Source organism: Scyliorhinus canicula, chromosome 3 (genome assembly GCF_902713615.1).
Source record: "Scyliorhinus canicula chromosome 3, sScyCan1.1, whole genome shotgun sequence".
In the NCBI taxonomy this organism is placed as follows: Eukaryota; Metazoa; Chordata; class Chondrichthyes; order Carcharhiniformes; family Scyliorhinidae; genus Scyliorhinus; species Scyliorhinus canicula.
The window spans coordinates 42,898,763-42,912,272 of record NC_052148.1 but is presented as its reverse complement, the minus strand read 5'-3'; the positions used below and the strand labels follow the sequence as shown (position 1 = coordinate 42,912,272).

Sequence of the window (13,510 nt, the reverse complement as noted above, 5' to 3'; positions counted from 1 at the left end):
TAAACATTTTTTATATTTTAAAAAATAAATTTAGAGTACCCAATTCATTTTTTCCAAATAAGGGGCAATTTAGCGTGGCCAATCCACCTACCCTGTACATCTTTGGGTTGTGGGGGAGAAACCCACACAGACACGGGGAGAATGTGCAAGCTCCACACGGACAGTGACCCAGAGCCGGGATCGAACCTGGGACCTTGGTGCCGTGAGGCCGCAGTGTTAACCCACTGCGCCACCGTGCTGCCCACAGTATTAAATATGAGGGTGGCAATGGGTCCGGAGGTGGCGATTTTTGGGGTATCGCAGGACCCGGGAATCCAGGAGGAGAGAGAGGCGGCCTTTGCTTCCCTGGTAGCGCGGAGGCATATATTGCTGGCATGGAGTGACTCAAAGCTCCCGAAATCGGAGATCTGGCTTTCAGACATGGCAGGCTTCCTCTGCCTGGAGAAGATTAAGTTTGCGAGAGGGTCTCTGCTGGGGCTCGCCCGGAGGTGACAACCATTCGTTGACTTCCTCGCAGAGATCTAATCATCAGCAGAAAAGGGAGGGGGGGGGGGGTTTAGGTTAGCATAGATTAGGGGAGTAATGGCAAGACCTGTGGGAGAGAGGGGGTGGAATTTGCACTATGTTTATATTTTCCTTGTTATGTATATTGTTGATTTTGTTGCTGTTGAAATGCCAAAGAAACACCTGAATAAAACGTTTATTTTAAAAAAGTGTCGGTGCAGACTCAATGGGCTGACTGGGCTCCTTCCACTGCTTGGTGGACACTGCTCCTGCATAGCAAACAGTGCATCTTTTTACATGACCTCCTGCAGTTACACTGCAGATCTGGATTGGAGAAGGCTGACATTACAGATTTTTCTTTTGGCAAAAATGCGTGCTTTGACATAGCACAAATAAAGGTTGATTTTTGCTGCTTTGAACAGCTGCAGTATTTAAATCCTGAGATAGGAGACTCAGTACATGATGCTGGGCAGATGCTTCATGCTCTGCTATATTTGTAGTTTGGATTGGAAAAGCTAAATTCTTAAATGTGTAATTCTGGTAAATTTATTGTTTATCTTTGCTGCTGTTGGAGGAAACATCAATTCAGAGCAGTTCAAAATAGTCAATAACTCATACCACTTATTATGATCTTGGACCAGGCCCCAACAGTTGCTAGGATACCAATCAGAAACCCCGATATTTAGTTTAATTGATAAGACTGTGAGGAAAGGATACTTCACTTCAGGAGTGATTCCACACACAAATAAGGATGCGGGCGCATTAAAACAATCTTTACCCCGACTCAAGCAAAACCCATCTCAGGTCAAAAGCCATGTTTAAATACAGTTAGCAAACAGAGGGTTACCAGAATATAGTTCCTTTTAAAAGAATGATTGGAGAAAGAGAGAAAACCTGTCAGGAAACAACCTGCAGATTTTTGTCTGTCTCAAACTACTGTCTAACCTGCTAGTCTTTGGCAAAAAGCTACCGTCCTGTTCACAGTCAAAACTTTAGCTGTTTTGAGAGAAGCTGCTGGTCTGTTCACATTCCATTCTTTACCAGAACTCCAAACTGAAACTCAACACCTGACTGCTTCAGCCCCAGCCCCAGCCCCCCGCCCCCTGCCCCCCCCCCCCCCCCCCCCCTGCCCCCCCCCCCCACATTAACTACATCATCTTATTAAGGCTAGACTCAATAACACTAATTATCTACTCCACAGGGAACCTTCTTTATATAAACAAAATTCCATTAGCCCTTACCTTTACGATGCTTTAATTGCATCCCTGTAGCCAAAGTGTTTGCTTGTCTTGTAAACCAGGATCTTTAAAAAAAAATTACTGCAGCAGTCATACACACACTAACCCGGACTTTGAACCCTTACTGCACCAACGACATATAATACAATATATCTGAACTTCCTACATGCATCACACACTACTAGAGATCCATTTTGGATGGGCGGCACGATGGTGCACTGGTTAGCACTGCTGCCTCACAGCGCTGAGGATCCGGATTCGATCCCAGCCCCAGGTCACTGTCCGTGTGGAATTTCCACATTCTCTCTGTGTGGAATTCCACATTCTCCCAGAGTTTGCGTGGGTCTCACCCCCACAATCCAAAGATGTGATGACAGGTGCATCGGCCATGCTAAATTTCCCCTTAATTAGAAAAAAAAAGAATTGGATACTTTAAATTTAAAAAAAAAAGAAAAAGAGTTCCATTATGGGGAAAGCAAAACCAGTTCAGCACAGTCAGTCTTACTGGTACCAGCCATATACAGGTGTCACTGGTTTCTGATCTTCCACTTACCGTTGATAGATCTGTTTGGTAACTAATATACTAAATCACAGTTTAATAATGGTTACCACTTTCCAAAGCCAAGATGACCCACAAGTGGGCATGTGATTTATCCAGCAAGCTGAAATAAACGGATTTGTTTTTCAGTGCCTGACATCACTCAGAAAACACACAGCCCGTGGCTGGAAATCTGTGGAGGACAGAATCCCATCAAGAGGAGCAGTCGGGCCCAGCTGTTTTGAATAAGGCCTACCCAGTGCGACATAAATGATCAAATTCCCTCAAGGGGAAGGCATGAGTAATAAACCCAGCCCAAACAAACTAGAACATAAATTATGACATTTAAATTAGATTCCGCCTGTTAATTAACACAACACAGGGAAAGTTCCTCTGCCGTGGGTTCCTTTACCCAACCAAGCAGCTTTCATGCCTCATCTGAAAGACAGCACCTCCAACAGTGCAGCATTGGAGCGCCCAGCTTGATCTTTGTCCTCTTGATCAGGAGTGGGACTCAAACCCAGCACCTTGTGACTCAGAAGCACAAGCTGTGCAGACTGAGCCACAACCCCAGGCTGATTATTCAGCACGACTCAGCCAACTATCAAAACAATCCCATTATTTTCAGAAGCATAACAGTGTGGCAAAATCTGAAAATGAATCAAAGTGGCTGGGAATACTCAGCAGGTCTGGCAACATCTGTGTAGAGAGAAGCAGAGTTAATGTTTCGATTCGAAGACCCTTGATCAGATTGGGAAGATGTTAAGGGATTTTAACAGCTTTTCATAGAATCATAGAATTCTATAGACTTGCAGCAGGAGGCCAATTGGCTCATTGAGTCTGCACCGAGTCTCTGAAAGAGCACCCTACCCAGGCCCATTCCCTTATCCCTAGAGCATGGACAATCTGACAAAGAAGGGCCTGGTACCGACAGAACCCTCACCCCAAGAATCAGTCTACACATGCACTCCCAGTGGTTCTGGTGAAGCTATTGTGGTGAATGTAACTTGGTAATTCACACTGTATCTTTGTAAGCACAGTAGCACTATCCGACCACTAGGGGGAGTAGCTCTGGGAATGCTCAGGAGTTTGTACGGGGCTCCACCCTTGGCTCCGCCCGCGACTCCTCCCTCTTGTGCTGCTGTATAAATACCCTTGTCCAGAGTAAGCCTGCATTTAACCGAGAGTTCACCAACGGGTAACAGGCTGGCTCTGTAGTAAGTAGATTAAAACCACTTCATATCGGAAAGCATTTGTCTGGTGAATTAATGGTTCCATCAGCTATGTTGTGTAATTCTTGCTGAAGAAGTAGAACAAAGAACAAAGAAGAACAATACAGCACAGGAACAGGCCCTTCGGCCCTCCAAGCCTGTACCGGCCATGATACCAACCTTGGCCAAAACTCTCAGCACTTCCGAGCGCTGTATCCCTCTATATCCATGCTATCCATGTATTTCTCAAGATGTCTTTTGAACACCGTTAATGTATCTGCTTCCACAACCTCCCCTGGCAATACGTTCCAGGCACTCACCATCCTCTGTGTAAAAAATATGCCTTGCACATCTCCTCTAAACGTTGCCCCATGGACCTTAAACCTATGACCCCTGGTGACTGATCCCTCCAACCTGGAAAGAGGGCCAGCCCATCCACTCTCTACATGCCCCTCACAATCCTGTAGACCTCTATCAAATCACTCCTCAACCTCCATTGTTCTAATGAAAACAGTCCGAGTCTATTCAGCCTCTCCACATAGCTAACATCCCCCAGACCAGGCAACATCCTGGCAAACCTCCTCTGCACCCTTTCCAAAATCTCCACATCCTTCTGGTAGTGTTGCGAACGAATTGTGCGCAACATTCCAAGTGTGACCTTACCAAGTATGGTAGTGGAAGTGAATGTTATGGCAGATGGAGTGTCAATCAAGTAGGCTACTTTGTCCTGGATGGTGCCGAGCTTCAAGTGTTGTTGGAGCTGCACTCATCCAGGCAAGTAAAGAGTACTCCAGCACACTCCTGATTTATGCCTTAATTTGTGGACATGCTACAGAGGGGAGCCAAGACATGAGTTACTGGCCAAACAAATCCCCACCACTGACATATCACTTGCAGCCACACTATTCACGTGGCTGATCCAGTACAGTTTCTGATCAATGATAACTCCCAATACGTTGATGGGGGGGATTCATCAAGGATTATACCATTGAATGTCATGGGGAGATGGTGGGATTCTGTCTTGGTGAAAATGGTCACGACCTGGCACTTGTGTGGCACAAATCTTACTTGGCCTTCATTGCCGTGCAAACAAAATTCCGCCTTTTAATGAGTTTGTCACCTCACTGACAATATTCAAATTAAAACAAACCCTTTCACAACCCTAAAATACATCAGGGTAAGAGATCTGGGAGTGACCTCAGCATAGTTGCAGCCGGGGTGTTAATGGAGGAAAACAATTGAAAATAGAATTCGTTTCAGAAACTTTATCACCCACAATGGTCATATTCCATAATAGTGTGGACAATCGAGGTGACTTTTTTTTGCACTTAAACGTTTTATGGCCGTTTAAAGCGTGCAGAGTTTTGATCTACCAGGCCTTATTCCCAAAATATAAACTCCACCTCCTCAGGGCGTGCAATGAAAATAATGGTTGCCCCGGCTAGGACTTGTCACATGATGGGAATCATATGATAGACCTGAGAGCGCCGCCGGCTCCTCGGCTGTTCTGTGGACATCATCACGGAATAGGCAAAATACAGCAGCGGCCAAGCAAGCAGGAGATACAGACAGGGAGAGAGAGAGACAGACAATCACCATGAAACAGCCCGGGCACAGATACTACTCGCTTCTGGCTCTGCTCTCGTCAGTCGGTGAGGAATACATGTTACTTTCGAGTTTCATTTATATGCTGGACGTTTCTTATTTCGCTTTATTGTAATTCTGCTCTATGGATCAACACTAGAATATTTACATTAACAGTCACATAAAAAGTAACAATGTCTCTCTCTCTCTCTCGTTTTCTCTTTTATTCACTGCCCAAGCCAATTGGAAATTTTTTTTAAAAAGTGAAGCTACCAGTGCTAAAAGTCGAAGTTGACAATACTGTCCAGGACTGGAGAGCTGTCCTTTTTGTTGTTGGAGGTCCGGCGCTTGTGTGATTGCAGCACTTTCTAGCTCAGAAACAATTATTGTGCAGAAGCCTGGCGTTTGGGGAAAAGTCTTCCAACATAATCTAAACAGGAGGAAGACCCCGAAATGGTCTTTTGTCTACTTAAACTGCCGTGTGGAGAGCGGCGAGAGCTGGGTATTATTATAGCTGGGTCCAGTTACCGGGTATTGCTGATCAACCAGCTGTTGAAGAAAGGGTAGAAGTCTACTGTGCACTTAATGTTGAATGTAATTTAAACAACATTTTATTCACCAAGTGATACCAAGATCAGCGTCTTAAACCAGGATACACCCAGACCAGCTGGAATGAAAAGCCCCATTGAGAGTTCCTCACTGACCTCCTGATCCTTTCACAGTGCAAATTCTGCTGTTCATGTCAAAAGTGCATTGTTGCTGGCGATGCTTAGATTCCTGCTGTGCACCAGATATGAAAGGTTTGTGAGCTCATTGTCAAACCAGCTTGCAATGTGGTGTAGTGGCAAATTAACAATCTTTTAAAAAAAAATTTAAACCAGTGTTGTTAGAGTTCATTACCAAAATGTGATGTTGAAATTCCTATCTGGTTAAAATTGTTTTTTAATATTGGGAAGTTAAATGAAGGGATCAAGGAATGAATTGATCTATGCCAGTTCTGAGGTGCTTGATCGATTTTCTTGGTGGAAGTATAACTGTGGTTTTGAAAACTTTCTTCAATACTGTGTAGCATTCATCAGAGGTAGGGTAGGTCTGGAGTGGGGATTCATACTGGAACTGTTGGTGGCCTGTTTGAGTCACAGTGGGAGTTCCACAGAATGTACATGGAAACATGTACACCCTTCATGCCAACTGGTCTATGTACTTTATTGTTTAATCTCAGCACCTTCCCATCCATATCCCTTTATTATTAGAACATAAAATTCCTACAGTGCAGAAGGAGGACACTTGGCCCATCGAGTCTGTACCGACCGTCTTTCAGAGTACCCCACCTCGGCCCACTCTCCTGCCCTATCCCAATAACCCCACCTAACCACATCTTTGGACGGTGGGAAGAAACCGGAGGAAACCCAGCAGTCACGAGCAGAAAGTGCAAACTCCACACAGTCACCAAGGCTGAAATTTAACCTGGGTCCCTGGTGCTGTGAGGCAGCAGAGCTAACCATTGTATCACCGTGCTGCCGTTAATCCTCATGTATGCATCAAGCCTCCCTTTAAATGTATCAATGCTTTCCACTTGAGCCACCCCGTGTGGCAGAGATTGTCAGTGGCTAACTAGTTCCAGACTTGTGCACAAATGAAAATAGTTTTTCTGTATTCACCATATCAAAATTTTCTTAATTTTTGAACAGTAAGAAGTTTTACAACACCAGGTTAAAGCCCAACATGTTTGTTTCAAACACTAGCTTTTGGAGCACTGCCCCTTCCTCAGGTGAATGAGCAGTGCTCCGAAAGCTAGTGTTTGAAACAAACATGTTGGACTTTAACCTGGTGTTGTAAGACTTCTTACTGTGCTCACCCCAGTCCCAACGCCGGCATCTCCACATCTTCATTTTTGAAGGCTTCTATCAAGTCTATTCTCCGTCTTGTTGTGCTGTGAGATAAATGCATCCGATGGGAGTTCCCGATTATTATAAATCAACAGCACAAGGCATTCTAAAATGTGTGACTCCTAGCCACCCAAGGGGCTTTAGTTAAAGAATTAGCTCTCAGAAGGAAAATTAGGGAGAGAAGCCACTGTCTCTTGGAGTTAAGGCAGTAAGAAATGAAGGCATGGCTGCCAATGGCAGAGCGAAGATTGAAAGTGTTCAGGAGGCCATAATTATTTGAGCACCTATATTTGGGTAGCATGTTGGGGGGGGGGGGATACATACAGATAGTGAGGGGAGAGAACATGGAATTATTGGAGAAGAAGGGCGAGAATTTTAAAGTTTGTGGCATCACTTAAACAGGTGTGAACTCCAGGTCATTGTTGCCTTCTAAACCCAAAGACTCCACTACAGTTTATATTTTGAGCAATATCCTGGTGCGTAATGGCTGCTCTTTCCTGGCTGCCACAAGATCTCTTGGCATGAATCAAAAACTGTAGATGAGCCTGATTGCTTCCTTAATTGCACAACTGCCAAATGTTCTCGTTATTTGCAGCCCTGCCAGTTGAGGCATGAACAGCAGCACCGGCTGGGGGTAGTGGAAATCCCAAAACCTTCCATTATGAATTGTTTTTAAAGAATAAAATTGAAAATTCTTGAGAGTTTTAATTCAATAGAAATATAATCGATAAAGGTTGGCCATGGTTCAGTGTAGAACTCTATCCCTCTTGAGTCAGGAAGTTTGATCTTAACTCCAAGGATTTTAGCAAAAACTATGTGGTTCTCCGGCCTCGTTGCGTCCTTGAGCGAGCGAGATGAGATGGAAAATGAGAATAGCGCAGGGTGGCAACCCTTTTGCGATGCAACCGGCCCTCTCCCGTAGGCGAAATCAGGATCCCGCCATAGTGTGGTGAGAAACCAATTATCATTACTTAAGCCCTATCTTCACACAATTAATGGGGGCCACCCCCACATCCAAAGGCCTCCCCAGCAAGTGGTCACGTTGGTGCTGGGAGTGGGATGTCATGGGGGCCTGGGGGGGGGGGGGGGGGCAGATGTGCACATGAGTCTGCCATTTGTTCCCATTTTGGGGGCGACCCGAGCCCCTGCCTGCCTGCTCCTCCCACCACCAATACCTCCGTCTGACCACGGAAGCCTCTGGCCTTGCGGCTGAATGCTGTTGCTAATGGGGAATTGGCAATCATAGGTAAGTCAGCACTTCACACATCCCAAGTGGATGCCTGTGGGTGGTTGGGCCATGTAGCATCGGGGCTCATTGCCTAGCACCCCAATCAGACCTTGATGCATGGACATTGTACTTGAACCCTGCGGGTGGCAGCACCACACACTCAGCGACCAACCTTCGATCATCCAGGGGATCTGGGTGGGTGTGCGTGGCAGGGTGTGTGGGGTGTGGGTGGCATGCATGTCTGGAGGGATGGGGCATGGGATTGTTGATTAGTGATCAGCCCGCATTGCGGAGCAAAGAACCAGAGGGAACATACTGGTTGTGGTAGGGTACTTTAATGTTCATCATGTATGTCACTGCCCCACTATCCCCACTCTCCCCCTCCCAACGTACATTCCACTCCTTACTCCCCCATCTACCCTCAACCTCCACCCCCCCCCTCCCCCCCAGTATCCTCCGTGATCCTCGATGTGCTTGGCCTTCCTTCCTCTACCGTTCCGTCGAGGTGTATCCCCCAGGATGCACGTCCGAGGTGGAGGCAGCCAGCTGCTTACCACGCACGTCCTGTAGCCTTCAATGCCCCTGGTGGGGATTCTCTGGGGGCTCTGGTGCTGCTGGAGGGCTCCGGCACACTAGCAGGCACATGCACACCCATGCCACCCTGTTCTGGATGCTGGCTGTGAGATGCGTCCTCATCTAAGGGGCGGACCGTGGGGAAACTGGTGGCCACCATCGCCAGTCCATAAGATGGGACTATGCCCCCTAGTTCTAGAGTCTCCTCTACCTTGTCTTTTCCTGTTAATATCTTTGAAGACTTCGATCAGGTCATCCCTTAATTGTCTAAATTCTGGAGAAAACGGGCCTAATTTATGTAATCTCTCCTTGTAACTTCACCCTTGATGTCCAGGTATCAAATTCCTCCAAGGCCAAAATATCCTTCCTATGGTGTGGTGCCCAGATCTGCTCTCAATATTCCATGTCAGGTCTAACTAGGGTTTTGTAAAGCTGCAGCATAACTTTAACATGACCTACAAGACATAAACCAAGAGTATGGTTAATAGTCCAGTTTACCTATTCTCTCCACTAACTCTGTTCCGAATTCGAGTTGGGTTGCTGCACTGAGTAGGTGATGACGGAAGCTGCCCAAAGACTGTCCAAATCTTTTGCTACAGATTCACTGTCAGGTCCCACAGTAAATGATTGAGACTTGACTGCAGTTTTAACTAGTGGCCTGAGTGTGGAGAAGGCTTCCTGCCAGGTAAAGTCAGCACGGAAAAAGTAACTGGGCCCCAGAATAGGCCGCAAGAGGCAACTGTGTGAAAGGTTTCGGGTGCAGGGCCAGGAGGAGCAGGAGTGAGCGTCTGGGATCTCAACTAAGGAAAACTCAAACCTGATCCGACTTGCCCAACTCCCATAGTCTCATTTCAACCCCGCCTAGGAGAGCCGGCATAAAGTAGAGGGAAACTAGATAGCTGGAAAGCTGTGCAGTAATGCCAGCTAGGTGACAGGATTGGATTTGAATGCTGTCCGGCTTGGTAGGGGGTGGTCTTGTGTTCAGGGAAGTGGATGCCTACATGTACCTGTGGAGCATTCCAGTGAAAGGATATTAGAATTGTCCAGCATGGGCTTCTCTACCTGCTCTCAATGTCTTCACCTAGTGGGAAAACGTCACCCGTTAAAATTCCAGCTGGATCTCGTTGATTACACTTGCTTTTCAAGAAGGGGAGGAGGAAAGAATGGAAATACTGAAGCACGATGACTTCCAGTGGCGGCCATGAGCTGAGTGGTCGCACGAAAGGTGGCTCGCGTGTGAAATCCTCGAATATGACCGGTTAAACTCATCAAACGGGCACCAAAAATATCCAGCCTAACCCCCACAAACTGCAGCGACCAGAAATAGAAGAGAAGAATGGGAAATAGTGCAATGGCCCAGCGGACAAGCCAGTAAGGACGAGGGGAGGGAAACCTCAACCTCGGAGCCGGCAGCCACACGAGGCGGCACAGAACCGGGAAGGACCGGCTCCACAGAGCTCCCAGTGCCCACCCAGGCACCGATGGACAGACTCATGGACTCCCATCACCTCTGAGCTCCAAAGACAGGGAGGAGCTGAAGAGAGACAGCATCCCAGTCAGCAGCGGAGGCGCCAACGGCTCCCATGAGGGAGGCTATGGCTAAAATGGAGATGCGGCTTGAGGCCCAAGAGCCAACTGTGAGAGACCTGGAGAAGGCTGCCAGGGACCAAGGGGACCGGATCATGGCACTCGAAGCCTGATAAAGACCCACAAGGGCCTAAAAGAAAAAATAAGACTACCAGGAGAGCTGGTCTCGACGCCAAAACCTGAGAATCGTGGGGCTACCAGAAGGTATGGAGGAGAGGAACCCCACAGAATACGTTTCAGCGATGTGCGGGGAAACTGGTCGCCGAGGAGGGCTTTGCCAAGCCCTTGCAGGTGGACTGTACCTACAGGTCACTTCGGCAGCAGCCCAGAGCTGGCAAACCTCCACAGGCAATAATTGTAATGTTCCACAAGTATCAGAACAAAGAGCAGATCCTGAGGTGGGTGAAAGTGGGAAGGACATTCTATTCGCTTGTATCAACACATTGGGGCAGACCTGGGCAAGCAGTGGGCCGAGTTTAACAGTGCCAAATCCGCCCTATACAAAAGCAAGGTGCGGTTTGGCATGCTGTACCCGGCCAAGCTATGGGTCATATACAGGGGAAAGAGTATTTTGATGCCCCCGAGTAGGCTAACAAATTTGCCCAGAAGAATGGTCTGGGCAGGCAGTGATGGTGCATATGCGAGTTGTGAGAGCTGAGAGGGGCAGGAATAAATGTGGGCAGAGATACGGAGATGGCAAGGGAAGGGAGGGGGGGTGGGGAGAGGAAGAGTCAGACAGGACTTAAATAGGAGAACCTGACAGTGAGGGGAGGTGCTAAGCAAGCAAGTGCTGGTGCACGGGAGTACGCTGAAGGGAGGACGGGACTGGTCCAGTGTCATAGAGGTGAGCTGCGGGTGGTCGTCCGAGGATTTAGATGGGGAGCGTTAGCGACCCGGATCCAGCGTTCCAGTCCCGTGGGGGAGACTGGTGGCGTCCAGAGGTCCTGTTGAGAAGATGGCGGCGTCCATGCAGCACACTTTGTAGGGGCGGGGCAAGATGGCGGCATCCATGGAGCGCATGTTGTGGGGGCGGTGCAAGATGGCGGCATCCATGGAGCGCATGTTGTGGGGGCGGGGCAAGATGGTGGCACCCATGGTGTGCACGTTGTGGGGGTGGGGCAAGATGGTGGCGCCCACGGGCCTCACGTGGGCCCGAGAGCAGAAGATGGCGGCGCCCATTGTGCAATCGGCTGGGGGAAGGGGGCGATTGCGGGCGCGATAGCGGCGACTGAGCGGGCCTGGCACACAGCTGCAAAGTGGCCCTTCTTACCGCAGGATTTGCAAGTGGCGGCGCGGGCTGGGCAGCGTTGGCGGAGGTGCTTCTGCTGGCCGCAGAAGTAGCAGCGGGGACCCCCCAGAGTGTGTGGCGTGGCGGGCGGTGTAGGCGTATTGAGCAGGAGAGGCCCCAGCCGGGGGGTCGTTTGCGGGGTCCAGGAGGGTAGGAGGGGTGGGCCGCGCGGCAAGCGGGGTAGGATTGGATGTTGCGAGATGCGACCGTCATGGAGAGCGCTAAAGCGTTCGTCTCCACTAGGTCGAGCGTGGCCCCTTCCAGCAGTCGTTGTCGGATGGGGTCCGACGCAATCCCCGTCAGGAATGCGTCACGCATGAGGAGATTGGAATGTTCAGTGGCCGTAACGGCCTGACAGTCACAGTCCCGTACGAGTGGGATAAGAGCCCGCCAGAAGTCTTCGATCGACTCACCAGGTAGTTGTACACGAGTGGCGAGTACGTGCCTTGCGAAGAGTGTGTTTGTCTTCTGAACCTAGTTCTCTTTTAGGAGTGCCATCGCTTCCGTGTAACTCGGGGCATCCTGGATCAACAGGAACACGCTGGAGCTCAACCTGGAGTATAGAACTTGAATCTTGTGAGCTCCCGTTGGCGCGGGGGCCGCAGCGTTCATGTAGGCCTCAACAAGCTATCCAGTGATTAAAGTCCTATCTGGCGAGTGCGGATCCAGCTGCAGGCGATCTGGTTTGATCCTGATGTCCATAATGTAGAAATATCTGACTGTAATAAATTGATGCACGATCAATTGCACGAAATGCTCCGATTGGTACAACTGTGGCTTTATTACAATCAGATGTGTGGCCTCCTGCCGCAGCTGGCGAAATGGTTGATCAGGAAGAGGTCACACATATTTATACGGCTCCTTGTGGGCTACCGGCGAACCTGTAGTGCAGGTCCTACCTTACATCCCCTAATACAGGTGCACAGTGGTTCACCACACACCTGGACACTGATAGGGCCGGACTGGTTAGGAGGTGACCAATGCGGTGGTATCGGAGGTCAGGAGTCCACGGGCCGAGACCAGGTTAAAATGGGCGAGGATGGGCATGGAGATAGGGGGAGGACTCTGAAGTGAGGTGCTGCACTACCTCAACTCCACCTCTTCCTGTGCCTGGGTAAACCTGATACAGCTCAAGGTGGTGTACCTTACCACGATGTGTATGTGCAGGTTCTTCCCGGAGGTGGAGGACAAGTGCGAGCGGTGCACCGGGTTTCCGACCATCCACACCCACATGTTCTGGTCCTGTCTCAGACTCGGGAAATTCTGGATGCCCAAGGTGATGGGGGTTGAGATGGAGCTCTGCCCGTCTGTCAGAGCACCCAGAGCTCTGGCCAGGGAAAGGGGCTCTGGCCCTCGCGTCACATTGCACGGCGGAGAGTTCTGATAGTTGGGTGGGGGAGGCGTCTGTAACACCACTCCAGACCTCCAATGGCTCTCGGACCTGCCCGATTTCTTGGGGCTAGAAAGGTAAAATTTGAAATAAGGGGGTCTGAGGTGAGATTCCACGGCACATGGAACAAATTCACAAGCCTCTTCACAGACCTGTTTGCAACCAGCAGCCAACCGGGGAGAAAGCTAGGGAAGGTGTGGTGGGAGGGGAGGGAAAGAGGGAGGAGAGGAGAGGGGAGCTCGCAAGGAACTGGGGAGGAGGGCCACTCCCTGGAGGGATCACATGCTCCCCCCTCGTACAGGGAGAAACTGGGGTAATGAACAGACCCACCTTCCCTCAAAGCTCATGGGGGGAGATTCCTCCCCCCCCCCCCCCCCCCCCCACCTCACCAGTGGAACAGAGTTTACCGATGAACGAGGGGAAAGATCCCCAACAACAAAAGCTGGGGGAAATCCCTACCGCCAAGCAGCAGGAGCCCCG

At 49.3% G+C, this 13,510-nt stretch overlaps 1 protein-coding gene across 2 annotated transcripts in view; it reads left to right on the top strand.

Annotated features, from left to right (window-relative positions):
* Positions 1-4,859: 4,859 nt before the first annotated feature.
* The window catches only part of si:dkey-21a6.5 (proprotein convertase subtilisin/kexin type 5), a 91,408-nt gene continuing 82,757 nt past the window's right edge, over positions 4,860-13,510 (top strand). Inside the window, exon 1 of one of the 2 annotated variants that reach the window (XM_038793374.1) lies at positions 4,860-5,143. In XM_038793374.1, the coding sequence (XP_038649302.1) occupies positions 5,089-5,143 (55 nt within the window). In that variant the 5' untranslated portion in view covers positions 4,860-5,088. Of the gene's footprint in view, positions 5,144-5,853; positions 5,876-13,510 lie in introns of those variants that run through there. The other variant, XM_038793373.1, reaches the window with a different exon arrangement.